Genomic DNA, 27,691 nt, shown 5'->3' with positions numbered 1-27,691 from the left:
ACTCCTTTCATCTTATGAACTCAGCAGAGGGGAGCAATAAGGAAAAACTTAATACCCAGTGGAAAGCACTGCAAGTCACACAGAGGAAACCCAGCAGAAGTCATCCATGTTTCAGCCGGCAAGGCACACACAAGCTGTTTGTGGCTCTCCAAATGGCCCTGCCTTTGAACATGAGCACATTCATGAAATGAACAGGACATGCAATTGCCCACAATTCTGCGGCTATCTCATGCTCTCTCTCTCTTCGTTCCTGTCCATTTGGGTCAAACATGATATTTATCTTTTGTACTGTGAGATATGGAAAAAAAGTTTAGCATCCCTGAATACCCATGCAGATCATGGGATATGAGCCGCCTCATATCACAGGTGTTCATATTAGCAAGTGTCCAGAGGAGTCTCATGAAGCATGAGGCACCTCAAGGCATAATGTGCTTCAATCCCACACTGGGCGGATGGTCTACACAGGCAGGCGAATGGAAAGGGGCAATGCACAGAAACTGGCCTCTTCCTCCTGAAAGCCCCATTGCTTCATGGGCCTGTGAGGAAGACCCATTATTCCTTCTATGCCCCATACATAGACCATTAAGTCTATAGTTGCAATAACTGGCTATTTTAGCCTTTCTAATCTGTGATGTCAATCACTGGATCATATTTTGTGATCTTTCCTGCTGTATAGTTTATTAAAAAGTAAGTGTTCTGAGTCATGACCTACGTGGCCATATTAAATAGATGTACAAAAAGAAATACAGTTTATGTTATACATTTAGAGTTGGAGCTAAGTGTATTAAATTTTTAAAAATCTTCTCAAAATAGGACAACTAATACGTGTGTATGGCTGGATTATCACCAGAAGATTGGAAACCTTTGATTTTGGTGCCGAGTACATTGATAGGTAAGCGTATGTTTGTTTTGATGTAGGACTAGTTACAAATATGCTGTATTGCTTCCTGGGGCCAGCTTCCGCGATAGCAATAAATTGTAAGCAGTTGGCACAGAATTGCTGTTTTCCTCTTTGCAGTTTATGGTCCCTGGTGAGCTGGGCTTCAGCAAACTTTGTTAATGTAATTGCTACTGGTCGATTAAGTTTGTCCATTTATTTACTGACAACTAGTTACTGTGGGCTCAGTGTGAACTGTACTGTAATTGCATTTGTGGATTTCCCTTTTTGACTCTTCCCCTTCCCCTTTCTGTTTCTCAGGATGAAATAAATTCTTTATAAAATGATGTGTGAACCCCAAAAACCATTAACTTTCTTGGTTGGTTGTCACCCATTTGTGCATTTAGAAATTCTATTAGTGTGATCAGAGGAAACATGGAAGGAGGCCCTGAAAGCCATTGAGTCTTTAATGTTTTCTGGGAGTGATTAGAGTGTCACCATGACTTTTTTCTTTGGAGGTTTTAAAAAATGGAGTGTGATGCTCCTACATCATCCGTGCCAGGAAGAGAGGAGAACGAGGGGGGGTGGTGTTGAAGTTGGGATGTTTGTGGGAAGCTCTAAGCAACCGTGGTTATTTAACCTATGAAGCAATTACAGTGAGAACTTATAAAGTAGGAGAAACATAATCTTATTATATGCTTGGCTGGGTAAACTCTGTATACTATGTCTAATTTTCCCTTCACCCCTGGACAGGCTGGGGCATCTTCCTCTCTGCTGCTTCCTCTCTGATTCTTCCCTAGGTGAAGAGAACAGAATTTGACTGCTCTCAAGATCAGGCATAAAGTCTGTTATAGCTTTGTGTAGACCCACTATAGTCAATGTGCAGGCGATGAAGGTTTTTCGGGAGAGAGGAGACGCTCCCTCTGCAGTATGAAAGGATGAGCCATGGAATAGTGTTGTGCACCCCTACCCTCAGGCTGAGAATTTGATTCAACACCTCCTCAGGGCACAGACTTCACCCACCTGCAGTAATGCCCCATAAATCCAGAGGGGAGTGTTCATCACGTTTCCTCTGAGTTTTGCCCGGAATGTTTGCTGGAAGCATTGCATTATTATTGTCTCTTGTCTCCCCCCCCCATTTTTTATTCCAGCCCACTGATCTTGGAAGCTCAAGGAGACAAATGGGTCACCCCTTGCTCTCTTGTAAACAGGCAGACAGGAAGCAGGTGAGTGTTTTTCTTGCCAACATATATGCTTCTAGGTTCTAATGCCTGGGTAGAACACACACACAGACATTTTTAAAATATAAATTATCCATATTTTAATTGAATGTTGAATACTTTATCTTTAAACTTACTGGGAAAGACATAATAATGGATTCAAAATGCAAACTGAAGTGGATTCTGAAATGTTTCTTTAAAACAATAGCTACTGCTTAAGTGCTTACAGTAAGCCAAGCCCTGCTCAGTAACCTCATGAGTACATTTAGTTATTAGTCTCACTTTGCAGGTAAGGAAACTGAGGCATAATGTCTCACAAAGAGAAAGTGGCAGAGATAGGATTTGAACTCTAGCTGACTAACCAGTCTCCATAGTTCATGCTCTTAACTGCTATACTATAAAGACTAGCTAAAGAAAAAAAGCAACTAAATATTTATTTACTTATTTCAATGACAGTTTTTGAAATATGTGTCTATATGCTTACAGTTCAGATAAACAACATTTTTCCTGGATTTTCATTTTACTCTGGATGAAGTGGATTGACCTACCTTTGAGGTTATCACAAGAATTATACTCTATGGCTTAGCTTTTTATGACTAGCATTTAATAGAGTCAAATTCTATGATGTGGTTTCTTCCTGGTGTCTTAAGCTTGCTTAACCAGGATTGCCCTTTTTTTGGGTTCACACTTGCTAACAGATATTTTTTTTATAATGATTTTGCTATCCTTGTCATATCCTTTTTGGAAAGACAGAGCTGACTGGAGGCTAGAAGGAAATAAAATGCTGTCTCTCACACTGTGTTTTTGACTGGTGGCAACCTTAGTTCTGCCCTAGGCACCTGCCCCAGTAACCTCATTATACTTTCGGTATCTACCAATTTTCCCTGGCTAATTTGCATTTTATTATTGTTCTTATTATTATAATACTTCTTGGCTAAAGAGTTAGAACTTCTGTGTTGTTTGGTGATTGTCACCTCGGGCTTTTGCTTCTTTCTGTAGCTATCCCATTCATGAGGACCATGGTCTTGGCACTCTGCAGTGCCGTGTAGAAGGCAACTATATCGGTATGTTTGAGAGGTATCAATTTTAAAGTCTTATCCATTTCTTTCTTGTGTCTGGAAAAAAAAAACTATATCGAGAATTAATTCTCATGAGGATGATAATAGTAACTACCATTTGTTGAGATCTCCTTGAAAAACTCTATATAAAGCAGGTTCAATATAAACTAATGTAATCCTCACAATAAACCTGTGAGGTTGGTGGAGTTATCTTCACTTTACAGGTGATGAAACTGAAGCGAGTAACCAGGGGCACAGGATTCCTCAATTGGTCTAACTCTAAGCCTGAGCTGTTACCTACCATCCATTCCTACATTTCTTCTTTTATTGTTGGATGTCGACATTGCCATGGTGCAGGTCTAGGAGGTGTTTATTTTGGGCACCATTGAGGAACTTACAGGTTTGGGTCATAGCTTGATGATATCTGGAGTCCTTGGGTTAATGGTAACAATGGCCTGGCCCATGTGATTCACGCAGATTCCTGTATTAATGTCTGTTTCTTTTTGTTACAGGTTCCCAGAATATTAGTTTCTCAGTATTTAACAAAGGAAAGTAAGTAACTGGAAGTAGCCAAATTTATCTTCATCTTGTATTATCTCTCTCTTGCCTTACTTACTTTCTTTGACCCTGTATAATAAGAAATTTCAAACATTCACGAACAGAGTAGAATAATAAAACCCTGTGTACCCACTTGATCTTTTTTATTTGGGTGAATGTAATTGATTCCTATGCACTCATCTTGAGGCAATGTAACTATTTTAATGTGGTGATGGTACAGAATTATGGGAATTATCTCATGCTTAATCTCCTAACACAGCATACTTAAAACAGCCTACAGTTTCATGAAATACATTGTACCATTCCAGGACTTTCATCATGGAAAGGTGCAAATTTCATAGAGCTATGGAGAGATAAATAAGAATTTTAAATTTCTTTCTGTATGACTTACCTCATGCTCTGTCATTATATGTCAGGTATTCTCCTTGAAAGTGCATTGTCTAGGTAATATTGATTTCATTGTGTTGATGGTGACATGTTACTCACAGCTACACCATCCAAGTATGGGTAGTCTCTCTCTATCTGTCTCTCCCTCTCGCTAAGTTAGGAAGGAATAAAACTAATATCTATTGAGTATCTACTATAGGTCAGCTCCATATCAGGCCCTTTTAATTCATTATTCCATTTCATGCTTTTGATACTCTGTGAAATAGGTATTAGTATTCTCATACACTCATTTTCTAGATCAAAATACACTTTGGTCCATTGGTATCATTCTCTAGTCATCAAAAAGACTTGATATTTAAACTGTTCTAAAGATTATTGGAGGTTAGTTTAGGCAACCAATTTTTAAAAAATGCCATTTCAGATGCTGTGTTCATCCAAAACATAATTTTGTCTTTTTTGAAGGTCAGTGGTACACAAGAATGCATGGCTGATCAGTGCCAAACAGGATCTTTTCTTGTACCAGACATACTCAGGTACTGGTCCCTTCTCTCACACCTCACTGAAGGTGGACCCTTTTTCCAAAGTTCATAGTGCTAGAAAGTGCATATCTAATCCTAAATCTTATGCACATAATCAATATACTATGGGAAGTATACTCTCCTTGCCATCCACCCCAAGATTTTTTGTGAATCTGCCTTTCAATATTGAACCCCAGATCTCAGAAAGGCTGGCAAACATCTCTGATCACACAGCTATTTCATATTTCCAGCACCCATGTCTTCTTGGAATGTGGACTCTCAGGCCAGAACTTCTCCAGAGCAGAGGAGGCTGTGGGGAGAGGGGCGTGGACAGTGGCACAGAGCCCAACGCTGAGCTCCTCAGGCACTGGCATTTAATTACTAGTTGAGTTTGGTTAAGCCATTTAGCCTTTCTGAACCCCAGACAAACATCTATAAAGTGGACAAAATGGGGTTTGTACTTCTAACTCCAAGTACTTCTGTTGAAAGAAGCAGATGAGCAAGAATCTTGGAATTCTCTTCCCTCATCTCCATATCAATTCAATCACCAATTTCCACCAATTTTATTTTCCATACATTTCTCTACAACCATTGCCTTAATTCAGAACACCACCATTTCTTGCCTGACATGCTGCAATAGTTCCTAAGGGGCCCCGACCTGCCATTTGTCCCTGCTGATCCATGTTCTACGTAGCCACCACGATTCACACATCTGATACCTCTCCCCTGTTTATCATCCCCTCCCCGCCCCAGGCAGGGAATGGTTCAAGTTCTGATCTTCTCCTGTCTGCTTCTCCAGCTCCATCTCTCTCTTTTGTATTCCAGCAACTTTCCCATGCACTGTGCAATTCCTTCTCTCCGCACTCGGGCTATCACTCCCTATAAATGTCCTCTCCCTTCTTCCTCCCTTTCACTTAGCTAGTTCTAATTCATTCTTTAACATTCAGCTCAGATGTCGTTTTTAGAAATTTCTTTCTATTGCACCATACTCCCCCCAACCCCCCCCCCCACTTAAACCTCTCCTCAGCACTTTGGCATTCTCTCTCTAATTTCACTAGCCCAATATATGATAATTATACTTTCCTGTACCTGCCCTTTCTTAACGTTCTGATCTCCTTGAGGATGGGAACTATTTTGTATTCATCTTTATATCCCTTGTGCCACATAATAGGTGCTCTGTGAATGTTGGAAAGAATTATAAAATAGTAGATGAAAAGAAGGGGATTATTATTATTAGTGTTGAATTTTGATATTTGAGAGTGGGAATCCATCTTTGTTCCCATATATCTCCTTGGCTTTGTCTCATGGACAAAAGTGTTATCTAACAAAGGCCCTGAAAAAAATTCATATTTGGAAGTGGTACCTTCAATTTATGATTCCTTTATCCCCTTGAGGGAATAAAATTTAGAACTGTCCAAGTTTGACCATAGAAAAGGAAAGGATCAGAAAAAGTTAAACTCCTAGGGATATGTGACATATTCCTGTAGGGTTCTGAAGCAATTAAGAGGCAACATGAAAGAACTGGGTGTGAGGTGGTGAGTGTAGGGGTGGGGGTGGGGAGCATGCAGGGTGGGGAGGACTGCAAGGATACTGAACGAAGACAGTGTGATCCATTCTTCTGCTGAGAGCAAATTGCAGACCTATGTGGATAAACTGAGGCCTTGCCTGGTGCATCCAAAGGTGATTCCTCCATAAAATATAACCTCCTGTTCTGTGACTTGTAAACAGAGTCCTTGAGGTCAGGAGGCAGATTTCCTAAGAAAGCGTCATGGTATGTAGGTGTTTTTGCTGACATCCCTAGTGACTGCATTTCCTTTTTCTTTTAAATAAGGATCCTGTATAATATATGTTACTATACATATTGTTATATGTGAGTCCTTTTTTATTATATGCATTTTTAAATGACTATTATTAGAAGAAGTTTCAACTGTCGCTTAGTCTTAGAAAGTTAAGGCAAGAAATAAATTATTGATAGTTTCTATTATTATATTATTATCTGGGTCACATTCTGGTTTATATTCGGAAGCTTGTCTTTTTTTCTTCTCTTGCAGAAATACTGTCTGTGTTTCCAGAAACTGGGAGCCTTGGGGGAAGAACAGACATCACAATTACCGGAGACTTCTTCGACATCCCTGCCCAGGTTACCGTAGCAGGTAACTAAGTTGAAATGCCTGAAAATAGTTCACAGTTTTGAAAGTGGTAGGAGATAAGGTATCTCTTAGGGCGTGGAGGAGATTGGGGGAAGCAATCTTTGTCTCTTCTGACTCATCTTGCCACCCTGCTCTCAGGTATTTTTCCCTGTGTTTGGTTGAGACCAGGTGGAAGTGTCCTCCTCCAGCTCTGAGGACATGTAACAGGAATAGGATGTCCTTCAGACACACTCACAGTTCATGGGCAGTTTCCTCAGCTGTCCCCATCTTGGGAGTGAAGAGAAGGGAAAAGTACAGCCTCTTTACAAAAGTCTGCTCCTACTAACAGGCAGCCCCTCTTCCTTCTCTCCCCTTAGCCCTCGCTGTATGGACAGGCTGCCGTGGGCGGGCAATTGCTCTGCAGATTCTTCTGGGATGCCCCCATGGCAAACCCTTTCGTGGAACCTCTCTAGAACCTTCGGTTCTGTCAGCTGGATGCTCCTCTGATTGGTGACACCAGGAATGCAGGAAAATGTCCTCGCACTCTCACATCACACATACCCTCCCAAGCTCAGCTGAGGGGCTCAGTACACCCTCAGTGGATGGCATTGCATTGCTTTCAGATTTTATAAGCTGCCCTAAGCTCTTCTGCTCTGTCCCCTCCTTTTCCTGGTCTCCTTTAGTTGGGTGACAACTTTAACTATACTATTCACATTCAGCCCTTTGCCTTAGAATAGGAGCCTGTCTACTTCAGTGTGGTCCTGTTGTCTTGCCATCACATCTATAAACCTATATCTATACCTATATCTATATTGTCTATATCTATCTCTATACCTATCTAATTTTAAATATTCTCCCCAGGCATTCCATGCGACGTTACACACGTGTCTCCCAGGAAGATTGTGTGCACCACTAGGGCTCTGGGAGAAGGTGCCAGGCTCACTGCTCCTCAGGCAGGTAAGGAAGCCACGAGGCTGTTCAGTGACCTCCGGTTACATTTTAACCAAGACAGGCTTGGAAGTAGAAATGAAAGTATTTGCATTCTGTCCCAGCTTTTGACTGGTTAACTCATTGAGCTCTGGGTCCTTGCTACCACTGTCAGGGCTCTCTTTTCAGAGTGGCTCTTAGCTTTATTCAGATGCTTATCGACACTGCAGTTCTAGCCCCAGCCAGATGAATGGCCAATGGGTTTCAGTAGAGACCGTGATCCAGGAAGCATAACTGCAGTCAAGACGTTGCCATAGGGGAACATTAGAGAGTGCTCATGATGACAGCATCAGACAAGGCCAGAGAGGGGGAGCACAGTGGGATGCACTTAAACATTGCTACTTTTCTCTGCGGCACCTGCCTGCTACTTTGAAAAGTAGGGCTGTATTGTGCTGTTGCCAGCAGTTTATGGCTGAAGTGGGCAGAAATGGAGAAGGAAAGTTTCCACCTGTGCTTCTCTGTTTTAAAGCTTCCATCTCATGGCTGCACATGGAAAGTGCACCACTGGAGTGCTTTTCTTTTGAGCATGAGAACTGGAGGCTCAAGTGTAGTTAGGAATGAGGGCAGGTGGTGTGTTACGTAGCCTGGAACCACAGCTGCATGTCTATATTTCTCACCTGCCACACAAGGGCTGATTTCATGGTTAAACTACAGGGAGTAACTCAACTCTAGGAACTCAGCACTTAGAAGGACAGTAACCGAGAGGGTGGAGAAACCTGTCTAAATAAAGGCCACTTGGGTGTGAAAATGCAGGCAAAGCTTTGGCTTGGGCCTTCTCCAGGCTCCAGGTCTGCAGTTTTTACTCAGGGAAAGCTCCCATCCAAGGAAACTACCAAAGCAGGTGTTGGAGAGAATGTGTGTTTCCTGTGTCAGGAAATGGAGAATTGTTCCCTCTTTGGGGAGTTCCTGCATTAGCTACTTAGGTAGTGCTAGAATAACTTCCTGAATGCAGCTGTTCTTGAGGGTTAACAATGCCCTTTATGAAGATGCTTGGAAATTTCTTCTACAGAGGTAGAGCAGGCTATTATGTAGAGCAGCGGTTCTCAGTGGTCCCCAGGGGACATTCAGCAACCTTGGTGGTGCTATTGACCTCTAGTGGCTGGAGTCCAGAGGTGCCACTAAACATCCTTCAATGTACAGGACAGCCTTCACCACAGTTATTTAGCCCCAAATGTCAATAGTGCTGAGGTTGAGAAACCTCTAGTAATGTATTAAAATATGCTCTTATTTTTCTGCTTATTTTTATCTATTTCCCCTTTTAAGGATTAATGAGTAGTAATAGTAATAGTTTAAAATAATAATAATTACCCTCATTGTCCTTTATTGAATATTTAGTATATTTTAGGCTCTTTGTGTATATTGTTCAAGCTTCTTTAGTCTTTTGCCAGAATTGTCAAATTGACCCAATTTTCTCCCAGCTTTGTTGAGATATAATTGACATATAACTCAAGCTCCTTTGCTCTTTTCTGAATTATCTCTCTTTATTATTGGTCTCACACACGAGAAAATGAAGGCTTTAAGCAGTTCCCTCAAAGCTACACATTTAGTAAGTGGCAGAGCTGGAATCTGAACCCACAAATGTATGATTCCAGAGCTTTTACCCTCAATCCAAGTTTGTATCCAATACTGATTGCATATGTGCCTTTGGTCTCAGGGTTTGCTTAATAGAAAACACAGATTAATAGGTACAACATCATTGAAAATGCTATGTAATAGCTGCATGTCACAATTTATTCTATGTGCAGATCCACAAACTGAGGCCATGACATCGTAAAAAATGTAAGGATTCCCAATTTTCTGGGGAATGAAAGGGTCTTGGAAACAGAACTTCCTGGGTGAACTGGACCTTAAAAGATACTGAAATTCACTCCTCAACAATCAAGTCCTAAGCACATGATCACATCATTTCCTTTACTCAACCACAGCATTTGTTTGATCACTCGCATTTTCACCAGGCTTGGTTTTCTTCTCCAGACACTCACTACTCTTCTCTGGTCCTCGGAAAATATTTCCCCTTATCATTCCTCATCCAGCCTCTTTTTCCAAGAGGCAAATCCCACACCAAGCAGTATTTTCTGTTTGCAGAACATTTGTGTTACCTATAGAACTGCTTACATGACTTTTCCATCTGGGTCTCAGTTGACTTACCTTTCAAGCTAGTACCTGGATCATCTTTACTCTGTTATCTGAAGTAAAGTGGTTCCTCAGTTTGGAGAAGAATGTTCTCTGGTGTTTATGAAGGATGCATGTCTTATAGGCAACCGGGGGCTTCTTTTTGAAGTTGGAGATGCTGCTGAGGGCTTGGACCTGACTGAGGCCACCCCTGGGTACAGATGGCAGATTGTCCCCAATGCCAGTTCTCCATTTGGATTTTGGTCAAAGGAAGGAACACCTTTCAGGTATGTTGTTGGAAAAGTGAGAGTCCATATCAAAAGCATCTTTTGTGGCCTAGGTGAGGCTAGGAGACAGATAAGGAAGCAGTGAGATTTCCAGGATAAAATCTATAATGTCCACCAATTTCACAACAACAGAGTTTGATCACTGATCTCCACTGGTGTTGGTCATGCTAGTGTACCACAGGCCCTTTATAGGTGCATGTTAAATTTTGATCAATAGGTAAATTTCATATTTTATACATCTTAGTTCACAATCTGATTTGGAGATGATTATTAATTAGAATATTGAGCTGAGCAGGCTAAGAGACTTAAAAGAGAGCAGGGTAAAGCTTGCTGAAGGTACTGGTTAAGAGGTGAAACTCACACAGGATGATACCAATGAAAGGTTGTAAGCATTTGCCCATTGGTCACATGAGGGAACAAAGGCTGGGCAGCAAATAGTTCTGTTGGAATAACCACTCAGTATCTAAAGTCAACCCAATAGCTGGTGTATAACAGGGGGCTCTGTGAGACATTGTTTTCAGTAGTAGTGACTGCAATGTGATTATGTGGCTTTGAGTCTTTTTAATACCTGCAAGGATATTGCCAAAATTCCTAGTTCTCTAAAGTGGGCTTAAAAGTATAAAAACTTGAGAATTGCTTAGACCACTATTTCCTTAATGTAGTCCAGTGTATATAGAGAGGCATAGATCCTGACTGTGTGATCCTTTACTCCTTTGAGAGAGGTTGGTCATGATCCCTGAGTGTGAATTCTAGCCATTCTGTGAGCTCCTCCAAGGATTTGGTCATATTTGATTTTACTTCAGTTGTGGAATGAAAGACTTTGTTCCCTGTTCAGGGAATTTCAGACATTGAATAAGCCAAGTAGAGAAGGACATCTGTGAACAGAATAGAGTTTCTATTGTTCCGAAAATCCTAACGAGGTATTTAACCACCAATACATGTTTTTTTTTTTTTAAAAAATATGTTTTTATTTATTTCAGAGAGAGGAAGGAAGAGGGAGAGAAAGATATAGAAACATCAGTGATGAGAGAGAGTCATTGATCAGCTGCCTCCTGTTTTCCCCTTACTGGGGATCGAGCCCACAACCAGGGCATGTGTCGTGACTGGGAATCGAACTGTGACCGCCTGGTTCATAAGTTGATGCTCCACCACTGAGCCACACCTATGGTTTTAAAGTGACAATAATTTGTGGTTCCTTATATCACCTAATGTATCTTTATCATAGTTTTTGAGAACCATCAGTAATGTTCAAAGGAAAACCTTTTAGCAATATTCAGCATATGGGGGTGTTAAGGAAAGAGTCAGACCACCTCAAAAGACAAAAGAGCATTTTGACTGTATGGTATGACCTGTAGGGTATGTCTCTTTAACTGCTATTTTGAAAAGCCATAAACCAAAGAGTAACTCTTTCCATTCTCTGTCATTCATTTCTTGAAAATTAAAAATTAATTAAATTAAATATTGGAATATTTATTAGTTGATAAATTAATTATATTGATGGACCTTTAAAACAGTTATTTTAAAAAGTATTCCAGAAAATATTCTTGATATTTATTAGGGTATTTTAATAATTTTCTTAGCCATACCTGTCTCTAATACTAGGTCATTAGAACTTATATTAAACATTGTAATGTTACCTGCAATCAAATGTATTTTAATTTGAAATTGTTAACATGTTCAATTGACTTTTCTCTGTGGACCATAATCTTTTTAATTGGAAAAAAAAGAGCTAATATATTTTGTGTATGTGGGAAATATTATGTAATTAGTAAATCTTCAAACAATTAAAAATGATTTACTGACTACCTACATTAAATACAACATTGTGTTCAGTACCGTGAGGGTCAGACAGCCTAGAGTAGGTCATTATACTGGAGGAGTGACCACCCCTGTCATGCACATGTACAGCCACAGAGCAAGGCAAGACAGCATGTGCTGAAATTCCTCAGTGTATCCAAGCTTGTCTCCTGATCTTCATATTCAGTTGAGTTGATACATATTGAGTTATGACTATGTCCCAGGCCTTCTAAGATCAATTACTTCATGAGACACAATAACTGAGGAAATATTTATAGACCAAATTTACAGATGAGGAACCATAGTCTCCAATAGGTAAAGTGGTTTGTCTAATATTTACAATTATCAAGTGGCAGAACCAAGCTCTGAAGTTTTCTGCCTTCAAGGCTTGTGATTTCTCCCTAAGTCCGCCTTTCTATGCCACATTCTGGCATATGTCCTTCTTTCCCCATGGGGATATGGTATTTTAAAGAGAACATACCAGCATGTCAAACCTCGCACAAACAAACATCTGTTTCTATGGAGTTAATATCTGCATGAGGGAGAGGAAATGGAGAGAAGCCTCTCTTGATATCATTTGGGGCCACTTCAGGTCTATCATTTTACTTCCATAAAGCGCTGCACAGTTGTCTAGAAGTCAAGTAAGATTATTTGGCAGGAAACATACTGGCTGATGTATGATTGTCCACATACATGGGCAGCCACACCGGTTGACTGTAGAGTGGCTAATGTCTGACATCAGCCAGAGGGGCGATCTAATATAGCTTGTGATGTATAAATGTGTTAGAGAAGGAGACAGGAACAAGGGTTTGAGATCAAGCTAGAGCCATTTCTGATCAGTGATTGCCCCTTATTTAGAATAATAAGAATCATATTTACTGTTGATTGAGTTCCTACCATGGACCAGACCCTGCACTGGCTGTGCGAAGCAGGTTCTCAGCTAAGCCTCCTGACAGCCCCATGCTGGGGCTACAACATTCCCAAAGGGGAGGTGACTGCAGGGGGCGTTGTGGCTGGTGCAAAGAGATGGGTTGAGATACTGCGACTAGTTGGGCACCACAGCTGATTCCAGAGTACTCTGGCCAATCACGTGGCACAAAAGTGAAGTTTTTTTCTTCATTACCATAAAGAAAACAAAGTACGGTGATTCAGGCCTTGGCTGCTGTCGCTTGACTCTGTTCCTCTGCATTACAGGGCACGGCTCAGTGGGTTCTTCGTGGCCCCAGAGACAAATAATTACACTTTCTGGATCCAGGCAGACAGCCAAGCTTCCCTGTGTTTCAGTCGGTCAGAGGATCCCAGGACCAAGGTATTTACCTTCTCATTTTCCCTGTGCCCAGTCCTTCACTCATAAAAAAATCAAAGCTAAAACTCTCATGTTCTACTAACAATTTTTACGCACTATTAGGCAATTAAGAATTTTAATGTATATTCTTTTTGGTGGGGGAAGGAATTTGTTAAAAATTTTTTTTTAGTTGAGATAGAATTGGCATGCTTTCAATTGTTGAAAAAGAATTTGGTTGAAAGCGTTGACACCTACTGTTTATTGAGTACTTACTGTAGGCCGGCATTATGCTACATTTTTTTTTTTTTTTATACTTGTCTCTAATTTTCACAGCATTTTTGTGAACTATGTATATTTATCTCTATTTCCCAGACAAGGAGATTGGGGTTTAGAAAGGGCCAATCCAGGGCCACTTGGATAATAAGAGATGTATCTAGGATTCAAACCCAGGTTTGCCTGACTCCAAAGCTTGTGCCCTGTCCTCTAATTTTGGGTAGGGGTGTGGTCAGTCTTCTGTAGGAGCTTCCCAATAAGTTTTGAAGGATAAGAAAAGGTGGTTTTAACAAACAGCCAAATTCACTAGTGCTATTGAGAAAGAACCAAAATCTCTTTTTTGAAATTATTAATATGCTCCTATTAAATGGTTTTGGTAGTTGGCTAGAGAAACATTATAGATTTCGATGTGATCAGTCATTCTACATTTCCTGGAGGGCTTGATATTCCTTTATGCACAGCATCATGTAAACCTAGGGTTTCGGGCTGGCTGTTCTTGCTCTAAATGTGGCCCATGCAGCCTTATTTGACTGCTGTTCAGTTGAGAAAAAGGGAGAGAAGGTGGAGAAGCTTAAACAATTACAGGTCCTAGTATGACTGGACTAACTTGTTGGAAAAGGTAGACCGACCCTCAGATCCCTTGTTAGTAGCTGTCCAGACACTTGCTGTTTGAGAATGAAATGCTCAGAAGCTTCACAGTGTTGATTATGATATGTTTTGGGGGGCATAGGTGAAGGTGGCCTCCATCAGCGTGGGCACTGCTGACTGGTTTGACTCCTGGGAGCAGAATGGAAATGAAGGGACCTGGCAACAGAAGAGTCCCAAGCTGGAGCTGTTCGGGGGAGCTAGGTACTACCTGGAGGCAGAGCATCGTGGGAGAGCCCCCAGCGGGGGCCTGAGAATTGGTGTCCAGATCCACAACACTTGGCTGAACCCCGAAGTGGTCAACACTTACCTCCGGGAGAAGCACCAGATCCGAATCCGTGCTCAGAGACTTCCGGAGATCCAGGTCTGCGTCTCTTCCCAGCCCCATGGGCTTCGGTTCAGGGGCTGAATTCTGGAAGGGATATAATGTTGCCTAGTGGAAAGATCACTACCTGAGAGTCCAAAAATTTGAGTTGTAATTATCACTCGGCTGCCAAAGAAATAGGATATGTATCCAATAGTCGTATGAGGATGTTTTAAAAAATGCAAAGTCTTATTATTGGGATGACTTTATACATGGACTTAGTTTCAGGAATTTAAGGTCCAGGTAAATATTCTTTTGGAAACTTACTGCCTAGAGAAGAGATAAGGACCTCTGGACACCCACAGCCACGTGTGCATGCTAAAGCGCGTACGCAGGAGATTTCCTAGCCCTTGGACTGATTCAGGTCCTATCTTCCTATAGGCTGTGTTTTTAAAGTCAACTTTGTAAAGGTCAAGGCCTTTGGGTCTCTCAGTTGTGCCCCATACTTTTGTTGAACAGTTTTGGTGTATTTTTGCTGTTCACTTTTTGGCAAACAAGGATGAACCAATACGGACTCTGGCTTTTAAGCTTACAGTCCAACAGAAAGACATGTCTATAAATAGCCACAGGAAAAATAAAAATAACAAGTGATGTAAGATGATAGGTCTCACTCCATAACGAAAGTGTAAGGTGCCTGGCACGAAATGTATTGGAAGCAAAGCAGAGACTGAATAAGCCTCTGAGAGTATGACATGCCACGTGGCTGCTTCTGCCTACCAGGCCACCCCTGGGAGAAGAGAGGAAAGTGGGCCGTTCAGTGGCAACATTTAAGTCTCACACTCTGAAGAAAAGGGGGTGGGCTTAGCATAGATAAATAGGGAGACAGACATGTACATTATTCCAAGACAAGTTTTCATTAGAAGACAGCACTTGTGTTCTCTAGACATTTCTAGATAATAGTTTAACATTTTGAAATTATAATAAAAAGAAAACAGCAAGCCAAGAAGTATGTTTTTATATGATCTCTCTGGCTTATTTAACACACGTCATTTAGTTCCTGTTACTCTTGACTTTTTAGATGCTAACTGTGTCTGGAAGAGGGAACTTGTTCCTTACTTGGGACAATGTCTCTAGCCAGCCGATCCCTGCAAATGCCACAGCCCATCAGGTGGGAGCTTCCTTCAAATAATGAGAGGTGGGGGAACTAGGGGTGGTCTTTATGCCCATGGTATGAACTCCTGGTAGTTTTTCTTTTCAACAGATTCAAACCGCCATTGAAGAGTTACTTGCAGTCAAGTGCCAGCTGGACACCCTTTCGGCTAACATCCTACTCCGACTTGGATTTGAACAAGGTGCTGTCCCAGCTTGTCAAATTCTGCCCCTCTTCTCCATTATTGTCTCTGTCTCTGTCTCTCTGTCTCTGTCTCTGTCTCTGTCCCTGCCTCTGTCTCTCTCTTATGTAAAATGGGAACAATCTTCATTTCCTCTCCAAGGTGCTAAGAGAGTCAATGAAGATCCAGAAACTGGATTTGGACAGTGAGTGGCCAAAGGAGTGGCTACTTGCTTGGGAGGGAGCTGCTTGGTGTGGCATCTGTTCTGAGCTGTCAGGTTAGAACCCAGGGATGCTGAGCAGTTAGAGTTAAGGAACTGTATCTCAGGCCACACAGGGAAAGAGCAAAAGATAGAGGTGGGAAGTACAAATCTTGTTTAAGTTGCATCTCGAGAAAAGAAATTATTACATAAAACAATAGTCTTAACTTATAAAAACGAGAGGGTGTATTTTTAAAATACTAAGGTGAACTAAGCTATAGTTGACATTTTTCCTGTCATGGTACACATAGGAAGTGGAAATACAGTAGTCCCCCCTTACCCCAAACCCCCAGTGAATGCATGGAACCTTGGATGTATCATGTTTTCTCCTACACATACATACCTACAATAAAGTTTATTTAGAAATTAATCGAGGAAGAGATGAACAACCACTAATGGTAAAATAGAACAATTATAAGACACTATAATAAAAGCTGTGTGAAAGTGGTGTCTCTCTCTCAAAATACCTTATTACACTGTGCTCACACTTACTCTTTTTGTGATGACGCAAGATGATAAAACGTGATGAGATCAAGTGAGGTGAATAATGACCCCGTTATGGCATAATGTTGGCTACTATTGCCCGTATTGACACCTAACAAGCACCTTACCTCTTCTCTGTGGCATAACCGAACCACCAGCATCACTACTCTTGCACTTTGGGGCGATTATTAAGTAAAATAGAGGTGGCTTGAGTGCAAGCGCTGTGATACCATGACAGTGGACCTGAGAACCCAGAGGGCTACTAAGGGATTGCCAGGGTGCAGAACATCTACAGCGTGGAGGCGCTGGGCAAAGGGATGGGCAGCCTCTCCCAGGGGTGGCGCGAGGTTTCATCACGCTACTCAGAGCGGTGTGCAATTTAAAACCTATGAGTTATTTATTTCTGGAATTTTCCATTTAATATTTTCATACCACGGTTGACTGCCAGTAACTGAAACTGTGGAAAGTGAAACTACAGTAAGGGGGGACCCCTGTATATTTCCGATGATCTAGGGATATTTCATAGCTGGAGCCTTCAAACGGGGGTGCTGCCGGGCACCCTAAGCCCTGCCCAGCTTGCCCAAGGGCAGGAGGCCCAATATCATGGTGAACCTGTAACTCATCCCCTGCACACATGTTGGGAAACTCTGTGTTTTTTGACATTTATGCTGTCTTTTAATTTTATTTGAACTGCATTCAGGCCCGGAAGGTTCCAGCTTTGGTGGAGACCTTACCAGTGGGACAGAGCCCTTCTGTGGGAGGTTCAGCCTCTGTCGGCCTCGACACCTTGTCCTAACACCCCCAGCTGCCCAGCAGGGCTACCGGCTGGATCAGTACACACATGTAAGTAGCAACACTCACACTTCCAGGTGAGGTGGGGAGGGAGGGATCGGTGTTACTCTCAGGGTTGGGGGGTTGAAACGAAAAAATAGAAGCACAAATGAGGAATTGCTGGGATGTGCCCAAAGCATTTCGGGCTGAGGTTCTAGGTTTTTAAAATGCTCTTTCAGGTGTGAACAGACCCCTCCAGTCCTACATTAGCTACTTGTTACATAGAAATGCCTTTGTATTTGCTATGAGACCTATGGAAATTTTTATATACTCTATACAAGCATAGGAAAAAGTAGGTTTACAGGTGTGAGTACCCAAAACACAGAGTTTTTTCTTGTCTTATTTATTGATTACTGTATTAGTTTCTATACCAACAACTCTAAGCCTATTTTTGCCCTCTCCTCTCTTCCCATATTTTTTTTGCTCGGTAGGTATGGGTGCAGATTCTATAGTCAGAGTTTCTGGTTTTGAATTCTGACTCTACACCCTGTGTGCCTTCAGCTTCCTACTTTAGTTTACTTATCTGAACAATGGGTAATAATGTTGTCTATCTCTCAGGGCTTTAGGTGAAGATTAAATGAGATAACCCACTGAAGCACTTGTGCACTGGTTAGGACTCAGCTAGGGCTAGCTATTGTTATTACAGTTATTGTTATTAGTGATGGATTGACTGACACATTTCTTGAATCCCCCTTACACCCTTTGTGTTAATGGTTCTGCCATCATTAATGACAGAGTGTAGCTCCTTTGCCCTGAGGGAACCAGAGTGAGCCTTCCTGGGGCAGGTGAGCTCATGACAGTGGCTTCAAGTCCCAGCCTAGTTGAACAGCAGTGGGAGTGGGGACTGAATGGTTCAGGTCGAGGCGCCACCCATCTCTCAGTCTTCCCTGTACAGCAGAGGCTCCCAGTGATCATATTTTTACCTCCTCCGAGGGGAAAGTTGGCAATTTATGGAGACATTTTTGGTTGTCACAGCTGGGTAAGTGCTACTGGCATCCATGGAATAGGTTCCAGGGATGTTGCTAAACATCTACAATGCACAGAATAGCCCCTCACAGAAAAAAAAAAAAAATTATCCAATCCCAAATGTCAGTAGTGCTGAACTCAAAAAAGTTCTGCTCTAAAGACTCTTTGAACCAGACAATTTTCCTTAACTCAGAGTTAGGAACCAGAGTTGCTGGGGAGTTAGAGTTAAGGAACTGAAGCTCAGAGAGGTTAATTGACTTGCTCAAAGTTGCACAGGTATCTGGGTCAGAGCAGGGGTTTTCTAACTGAGATCCTCTAAAATTGTCATTGCCAAACACAGTGCTAGCCATTTAATAACTCCATTGGACAAGTAACAATTTAGTCTAAATGATTTGGCTTTCTAGCCAGCCTGGTAAGCTCCAGGAGGGCAGGAACTGGGCTCACTCACAGCATGAGGCAGGGCTCTAGGGAGGTGGGCTCTCCTCACTACACATTGTTCGAATGGCTGCTGCTTGCACTAATAGAGCTGAAACACTTATTTGGTGTCCACAGCTGTGCCTTGCATACAAAGTCCACATGAATAAGACCCTGAAGGTGACAGTGTCTTTCACAATTGATCTTCAAAACATCATTAAGAAGAACATCACCTGTGACTGGAGTCTCATGGGCACCAGTCCCGAAAGGTAGATAATCTGTGGGGAGGTGTGGTGGGAATTCTGCCAACTGGAATGATTAGCTCTCTCGGGGACAGCACCTGAGGTACCGTCTCTTATGTTTGAGCCTCAGGTACTAAGCCCAGAGAAGTTTGATTTAAGAACAGTTAGTTGTTAGGAATATAATACTTCCTACAGGGAGTCTGACATTTTTTGTAGAGTTATAGAGCATAGTATTTGGAAGAAATTTTAGAGACTATTCCTTGACATTACAGATGAGGAAAATGGGGGCCCAAAGAATTGGTGATTCACCAAAATTCATTCAACCAGTGAACAAGACTCTGGGATAAAATTCAAGCATCTCGATCCCTTTATTCAGTGTTCTTTCCAAGCACCTCTTAAGGATTTTATAAGTGGTTTTAAACTTAAATAGTCCTGTAATGTCCAGGAGTATTAATCTTCTTTGTCATTAGAGCCTAACATATGATCTGGTTGAGACACACAATTATATTGTAATTTGAAAAAGCTGCTGACATCGTGTCATGAATGAATGACTGCCTTGAAATGTGAATCACTGATGTGATATCACAAGCTGAGCTGAGCCTGTCTTGGATGTTTGTACCCATGGCACACAGGACTGTTTGGGTGCCGAGGTTCAAGGGGTCCCTCTCCTGGCTACACAGCCCTAAGGCCCCCAGGATCGAGTACTAGGGCTCTAACAGGAGAGGACCGTGGATGCACAGGGGCAGGCCCATTTCCGCTGTGCGCTTGTTTTTCAGCTGGCGGTTCGTGTGCACTGACCTCTGGAAGACTTGCGTGCATCCCTCCGCGCATCTCCAGGGGCCTCTGGCAAACTCCCCAGTGCTGGTTCATCGAATCGACCTCTTCCCTTTGGCTCAGGAGACAGGCGTGTTCTGTGTGGATGAAATTATTATTGCAGACACAAACCTAACAGGTGATCACCGAATCCACTCTTCTCCACGGACCTGTCCTTCAAATGCCTGCCTTAAACTTTTCTGCTAGGGGCTGCTGGTCTTTTAACGAAGAGGGAACAGGTGGTTCTCCATCTTGCCTGCCTTGGCTCTACAAAGAAGATGGGGTTGGTATGGGTCCCTATATTTCTCTAGCTAGTTCCTCTTTTTTCCTATTCATGGCAATGCTTGCTCTTGCTCCTGTACTTGTGCTGTTGCCCTGATTTTACTACTTCCTTGCTGAGAAGCCTTGGTTTCCTCATCTATAAAATGGGCACACTGAGGTCCTTGCCTCATTGGGTTACTGCAAGGTTAACTGAAATATAATATAAAGCACTGGTCACAGGTCCTGACCATAGCAAGTGCTCAATAAACATGAGCAATTATTATTACTATTAACATATTATTACTGTTGGCCAGCAGGATTTCTCCATCTCTCCATCAGTTAATATCTACCATACAAAGTGCTGGAAGAACACAGCAATATTTGGCCATATAAATGGACTAAAGGTCTGATTTACGACAGACTTAGTGAGAGTTAGAGGGTTACCACACCCTCAGGAGAATAGCTTTGTCCTTTCTGCCCATCCAGAGTCCTCTCACTTGTCATTTAAGGCTCGGGCCTGGCCTCTTTCTTCACCAAGCCCCTTGACCTCTCTTAGGCACAGTGACTTCACTGGGCTTTTCATGTCCACAGGTTTTAGGGACAAAGTGCTCATCAGGGGCCCTGAGATTGGCCACGGATGACACACTCCCAGGGGAAAGGAAGGCCACAGCCCAGGCAGATGGTGCTGTTTGCTCCGAGGGCCTCCAGTCTTCCAAGTTCTGTTTACTTTCCCTTTCCCATCAGATCCCTGTGAATTTGGGGCTCAGCTTTCCTGCGTTAAGCGGCCCCAGGAGAAGAAGAAGCAGTCATAGCTTTTTGCCTATAAAATTGCAGAGCTGAGGGCAGGGGTGCTTGGGGGTAGGTGGCAAGAGGACTCTTTTTTAGCCCTGAAATTATATCATACTCATAAAAATTCTGTCTCTTATCTGTTTCAGTGGTTTAAGTGTTTTGAGGGCGTCTGGGTCAGACTGAGTCACTGCTTATTTGAACTCTGCTTATGTTCTGGCACACAGAAAATAATATTCAGATGGTGTGCTGGGTACCCACCTGAGTTCTTGGTGCCCGAGACACCGGGCTGGGGCCTTTGGTGACCCTCATGTGCTGCCCAGATTCCTGGAGGACTGAGGTATCAATATTTCATATACTTAAACTCACCAACTGGGAAACTGAGGACTAGATAATAGTTGCTATTTCCCTCTCTTTTCTCTCTTAAATGCCATCTTACACCTACAAATCCTCAAAGTACAAGATCCAGGATGCTTTCTCACTGTCCCCACTTCTTTGCCAGCAAATCCTCTGGTATCTGGAACCATCTAGGAGTGAGGTTAGGAGGGAAGCAGAGAGGGGGAAGGCAGAGACAGGAAAAGAGACTGGAGTGGCTTCGGTAAAACCATGTTTCCTGCTTTGGCTTGTTACTCTGCTGCCAATGACTTTGCTTTGAGGAATATTTAATGGCAACAGAAGCTCTATACAAACCGGCTCAATATTCGTAGTGAACTGTCTGACATTTATCTGATCAACTTAATACTTGATTCTATTCTCCCATCTAAACGTCCTCTCTGAAAAGTTCTTTTCATCTAGTGGTAGCTACCATTTATTTCTCATTTACTTCTTAAAACCCCATGAGATGGGCCTAGTATCCCCACCTTATAGGTGAGGAAACCAAAGCTAAGAGGGGCTGAGTGTCTTGCCCCAAATCCCACAGCTGGAACCCAGAGATCACTGATACCAAAGTGAAAAAAATCAATGACCCCATACCCAGCTGAGTGAATAAACATTTATCGAGCACCTGCTCTGTGCCAGTGTTGTGCTAGGCATTGGGTATGCAAAGATGCTGCCTTTAAACTGTTTACTGTCTCAGTTGGACTGTCTTGGGGAAGAAGCTATCTTTTACATAGTGTCTAAGTGAAGGGGAAAAGTGTCAAATTGCATTGTGCTGGTCACTTAAATCTGCATCTCACAAAATTCACCTGCCATGCAAACTGGTATATGTCAGTGATTCCCATTTTACAAATGAGGAAATGTCTTAGAGAGGTTAGGTTGATTAGCCAAATGGTAATACAAAAGAAGTAGAAAATCAGGATCTCAACAGTGGTCCGTCCTAAAGCTTGCACTTTTTCTGCTCATGTGCTGACTCTACGCTGTTTAGTAAGTACTCCCTGTACATGCCTCGTGTGTTCAGTGTTCCTAAGGAGGGTCAGTTGGACATTCCTGGAGTTGCCAGGGGCCTTGGAAAAGAAAGCAGGAAAGGGTGGCCATCCGCACTGGAATAGGTAGTCTGTGTAAGGGGTCCTCCTGTGGCATAAGGAGTGGCGTTTGTCTGGTTTAGGGCTTACTGAACTTTGCTGTGAAATTAGACTTTGTCTCCTTACGCCATGACCTCACATTTTTTCGTTGGTACTAAACTCCTGCCTCCACTCACTGTTTTCTGCATCCAGCAGATGGTGGGGACTCAGCTTTTAGTGTGTGCTGAGATCTAAGTAACTCAGCATCTCCAGCCAGGACTTTCCTCACAGCTGGTCTTCCATCTTGAGTTATTTGATAATAACTGCATCATTGCTCTCCAGTTTCTCAGGCTGATTCTGGAACAGCTCGCCCAGGGGGCAATCTGGTGGAATCGCTCTCAGTGGTGGGATCCCCTCCAGTCTACAATGTAACCTCCTGGTTGGTGGGGTGTGGCTCGGAGCTCCCACTCATCACCGCAAGGTAGGGAGCTGTCTTTACTCACTTGTCCCTCCTTAGGATTGCTAGTTGACTCTGGAGGACACAAAGGTGGGACTTTTATTAAGAAAAGCCACCTGTCTAGTTCCTTACGAATGCAGTATCAGGCACCTGGAGGTCTTGTTAAAGCATAAATCTCTGGGCCCTAACCACACCATCTTTAATTCACTGGGTTTCGGGCAGTGAATTTTCATTCTTGATGGATTCCCTGTCAATGCTGATTTTACTGGGCTGGGGACTACACTTCAAGAACTAGTTCCTAGTGAATTTGTTTAAAAGTCAGTGTATATTTATGCTGTTCAGAGGCTCATGTTGCCACCATTTCTGCTCACGCCCCTCCATCCATTCCTCGTGTATTAATCTTATTAGAATATTTTGAGGCTAATTGAAAGTCTAAAGAACAAAACCAACTTTTTCTAAGAATCTACCACCAGATGGCACTAGAGCCCCATAAGCATTACTTGTCCTTTAAATAGACTTTCTAGCCAAATTTACAAAGCAGTAACTAAAGATCAGGGTCCTCCTCTAAGCTCCAGGAACATTAATTAATTAATTCTATTGAATTTATCGGGGTAACATTGGCTCATAAAACCACAGAGGTTTCAAAACTTCAGTAGGATGGGAAGAATTGAGATGCTCTGCTTTTATAATCCCCCCCCCCCCACTTCTTTCTAATACGTTCCAAAATTAGTTCTCACACTTACACCAAGCTTAAGACAGGTGCATAAAGCTTAACTTTGTGCCACACTTTCCTTGACATGACCCTCTGGGCAGAAAAGAAGTGAAATCCATCAATAGAATGAAAAGAGTGGGAGAGCTACAGTGGGTGGGGAGAGAGCTGCTTCCTCAGCCAACCCACAGTCCTGTGCTCCAAGTGTCAAAGCTATTAACTCCGAAATAATAGAGGTTAATTTAGGTTATTTTGAAGAGGTCCACACTTAGAGTACTCCTCACAACCTTCCTTTCTGATTTTCCTCAAGTCCCTTAGCTCCTTCTGGAAGCCTCCATCCTAAGTGAGACAGGGCTCTCTTGGAGTCCCCCCCCCCCACACACACCCATAGTATCACTCTGTTTGCTTCTGCCTGGTTATATGTACGCACATCAGTATGCCGTACTGAATAATGTTACTGACAGAAATTAGGTATGGTCATTCTTGAAAATTGGGAAAATATAGAAAAACACTTAGAAAATAAAAATCACTCCATTTGTCTGCTCAGATATAACTTCTGTTAACATATTGTATCCATGTTCTGACAGCCCTTTTCCCCCAAGCAGCTTTTGTATGCATATATACATGTATATATTTACTTTTAAACCTCTTGATGGGACCAAAAATAACGTACTATATTTGTAACATGTTCTTTTTCACTTAATGGTATAAACTGAAATTTTCCCCATTTCCTTAAACATTCCTCTAAAATATAGCTTTTAATGGGTGGATGGTATTCCATCTCATGATGTGTCATGATTTGTTTGACCCATTTATTGTATTAAGAGCAGAATCAGGCAGTCTGTGCATTTGTGCACAGGTATTAGAAGAACTTGGCCAGCTGGAGTGGCCTGTGTTTCAGCTGCAGATACTGAATGGGGAAGCTTCTGTCACTGACTCTTCATTGGACTATGCAAATGTGGTTGAGAATACCAAGTTCTCCTTCCACGCAGTGCTCAGGACCAGAGCTGTGGAGGCCAGCATCATCGGTCTTCACTCTGGTGCCCAAGGAAGGGGAAGGATGGAACACTCTTAAGGAATCCTAATATCCACAGCACACTTTTCTGTTGTGATGGGAGAGGAGCCCCCAATATTTGGGAGCTTGAGCTCAGTGTAGTCTGGAACCATGGGAGACTAGTGGGTCTTTGAGGAGGAGCTATGTCCTGCCTGGAGCGGCATTCTGGAAAGTCACTGTGCTTAACTCTCAGTGTTTGATATGCCACAGCTCTGTGCCCACTGAAGGAGCAGAAGAAGAATCTGCGATGGTCCAGGTGACGACACAGAGACTTCAGAGAACAAGTCCACCTTTAGGAGGACACTTTTGCATCCACCTTTCTAATACAGTGATTCCTGGTAAGGGGGTAAATGGTGGGAGGGTGCAACATTTCTCATTGACACTTTTGGGGCATTCCTAGGCAAGCAGCATCCTATGAGATTGTCATGCAGGGAGATAGTCTTATAGTTATTTTGTGTATTTTCCAGGGTCTGAAAATGATCTTATTAAAATTAAAGATCTAGACGATAACAGTAACATATCATTGTTAGTATAATCCCAACCTTTTAATTTTATAGACTTGGAAACTGAGTGTATTAGCTGCCTGGGGCTGTCATGACAAATGACCACAAACTTATTGGCTTAAAACAACATAAATTTATTCTCTCATAGTCTGGAGGCCAGAAGTACAAAGTCAAGTTGGGGCTGCACTTTATTTGAAGGCTCATGGGGAGAATCTATTCCCTGCCTCTTCTGACACCTAGTGACTGCCGGCACTCCTTGGCTATGGCCACATCACCCAGCCCTGCCTCCATGGTCACACTCTCTCCTCTTCTGTCTCAGAACTCCCTCTACCTCTCTCATAAGGATGCATATGATTGCATTCAGGGCCTACCCTGACAATCCCAGATGAACTTTTCTCAAAATACTTGACTTAACCACCCTTTCTACTATATATAAGATAATATTAGCTCTTTGACTTTATAAGGTAATATTCATAGGTTCTGGGGATTAGGGCATTGACATATCTTTTTGAGGGCCACCATTCAGCCTACTACACTGAGGTTTGCCCAAAGATCATGCAAATAGTTGATGGCAGGGTTCAGGTGTGAACTCAGGTCTTTTTGAGGGCCACCTTTCAGCCTACTACACTGGCCAGTCCTCTTCTCTCTAGAGTTTCCTGGGCCAAGATCCATGGTAGCCATGGTTCTTCCAAATTAAACTCTATGGTGACACCAGTTGCTGTTGTGGATTGTAGGGGTCATAACAAAGGTAGAAGGAACTTCCAAATGTGATGAGAGTGGAGTAGTTTCTAAATTTTCAATAACATACACATTTCACAAAGAATAAGGATTAGAAATGATTATAATACTAATATTATTTAGTTGGTATAAACATAGGGGAATCAGAAAGGAGGCTTGGGAGAGCTCAGGAATGGCTATATAAAAATTGGCATATGGTCCAAAAGTCTTTTGCTCTCCCAGGCAGAAAGATGCTGGTCTTGAGTGAGAGGAATGGAGTGGTGTTTTTACTTTGAAAGGGCAACTTAGGAAAAGTTGAAGGTCCCTAGGCTATTGGAGTCTATTGCTACTGGAGTCTGATAAGTGGGTGAGTCAGTGCCAACAGCGCCCTGCCTCTGTGAAGTCCATCACTGTGCTGTTTCCCTTATCACAAATGAGACAGCTGCAGCCTGTATGTAGAGAAACTTCCTGCCACCACCTTCTCTTGCTGATGTTCCGCACATCATTGCCTCCAGAACAACAGGGGAAGCCAGCCTTCAGGTCTTTTGAAATGGTGATGGCCCCAAGTTATGTAAATGTAGAACAATCTTTTTTAAAAGGATGAGAATTTCATTTGCACTTTAGAAATATAGTGGCATTTTATTAACACTCCAAGGCAGTGTGTGATTTCAGAGCAATGCTCTTGAGTAGGTAGAAGGCAACCTGGATTTTAATCAAAACCTGTCTCACTTGGTTGGCAAGCTTCTGAATCTCCTTGGGTTTCATTTTCTTCATCTCTTAAGGAGGCATTAGAGTACCCAAATGACCCACCTCCCAGGACTTCTGGGAGCAGCTAATGAAATGGAAACTTTTGGTAAAGCATGAAACAGTTCAGACCCAAGCAGGACTTTAAACACTGAGTGTTATTTCTCGATGGGGATGTGGAATGGGGAAGCAGGTGGTTGGGCTTAAAGAAAATTCTAATAGAGAAACCGAAGTTCAATGCCAGCATTCCTCAGCTGGGTTGGCTAAGTTTTTATGGGTGTCAGCTGCTGTGCACCTCCCCCACTCCCTGTGAAAGGTGGCCAACTTTTCTCTGTTCACAGAGCCAGCTACACTTTTTTCCAGGGAAAACCCAACATTTAATTAGACTTTCAGGCATTACCAGGGTGTCTGGAGTTTATATTTTGAGTTGACAGTTGAGATAGTTTTGTCTGATGTGACTGTGCTCTCAAAAAGTGGGCATCTACTCCTATTTGCCTTGGGGAAAAAATGGTTTAACTGGGCTGGGGCTTCTCTTGAAGCTATATTTTGGACATGAGGGTCTCCTGCATATTTAGTAGGTATCTTGACATTTATTTTCTGTTATCTTCATGATGAGACCCTCTGAGGTAGAGTAATTAGTGTCTTGTATTTTCTATATCAAAACCTTTCCCCACAGATGTTCCTGTACATATATCAGCTAGTCACCTTCGCAAGCTCTTACAGAACAATGCTGATGACTTCACATCCAGGTACCTCAATGTCAGTGACTTCACTGTGACGGAGGATCTGAAGTCTTGCTACGAACGTGTATGGACCCTCTCTTGGTCCACCCAGGTTGGGGATTTGCCCAATTTCATCAGGGTATGTATGGTATCCCTTTTGGTGGTGTGGATTTTATGTCCTGGAACAATTTTGTAAAGAAGAATATCAGAATGATATAAATGAAAACTGCCATGAATTATTAATTTTATTGGAATATTCAAGTAAAGGGGTTTAATGATCTTTCTTTCTGGAAGCTTTCAAGATGTATTTTGTGTCTCTTATCTCTGATAAAGCAATTTGAACCCAACATCTCTTTTCCTAACTCAGTGTAGGTAGAGATGCTGTTGGTCAGTGTCCACCATACAGTAATTCTGCATCTGTTATTGGATAATTTAAGCAGATGTGATTGACTTAGGTTATGAGGGAGGCAGATGGTGCAGCAGAAGGAAGTTTAGAAAAGGATTTGCTGTCTTTGGGTAATGA

The 27,691-nt window shown here is 42.3% G+C and overlaps 1 protein-coding gene across 1 annotated transcript in view; it reads left to right on the top strand.

The window, feature by feature from the left end:
• PKHD1 (PKHD1 ciliary IPT domain containing fibrocystin/polyductin) overlaps positions 1–27,691 on the top strand; it is a 386,375-nt gene that overhangs the window by 15,028 nt on the left and 343,656 nt on the right. The window contains exons 7-24 of the mRNA XM_081141333.1: positions 814–892; positions 2,029–2,103; positions 3,097–3,161; positions 3,668–3,707; positions 4,563–4,633; positions 6,670–6,771; positions 7,609–7,704; positions 9,992–10,133; positions 13,125–13,239; positions 14,219–14,497; positions 15,516–15,605; positions 15,699–15,789; positions 17,211–17,353; positions 18,860–18,990; positions 19,740–19,915; positions 22,605–22,743; positions 24,693–24,820; positions 27,123–27,307. Coding sequence (XP_080997459.1) covers positions 814–892; positions 2,029–2,103; positions 3,097–3,161; positions 3,668–3,707; positions 4,563–4,633; positions 6,670–6,771; positions 7,609–7,704; positions 9,992–10,133; positions 13,125–13,239; positions 14,219–14,497; positions 15,516–15,605; positions 15,699–15,789; positions 17,211–17,353; positions 18,860–18,990; positions 19,740–19,915; positions 22,605–22,743; positions 24,693–24,820; positions 27,123–27,307 — 2,147 coding nt within the window. The remainder of the gene's footprint in view (positions 1–813; positions 893–2,028; positions 2,104–3,096; positions 3,162–3,667; positions 3,708–4,562; positions 4,634–6,669; positions 6,772–7,608; positions 7,705–9,991; positions 10,134–13,124; positions 13,240–14,218; positions 14,498–15,515; positions 15,606–15,698; positions 15,790–17,210; positions 17,354–18,859; positions 18,991–19,739; positions 19,916–22,604; positions 22,744–24,692; positions 24,821–27,122; positions 27,308–27,691) is intronic.

This window comes from Miniopterus schreibersii (assembly GCF_964146895.1).
Source record: "Miniopterus schreibersii genome assembly, chromosome: 6".
NCBI classification, from domain to species: Eukaryota; Metazoa; Chordata; class Mammalia; order Chiroptera; family Miniopteridae; genus Miniopterus; species Miniopterus schreibersii.
This window is presented reverse-complemented; position numbering and strand designations above follow the sequence as displayed.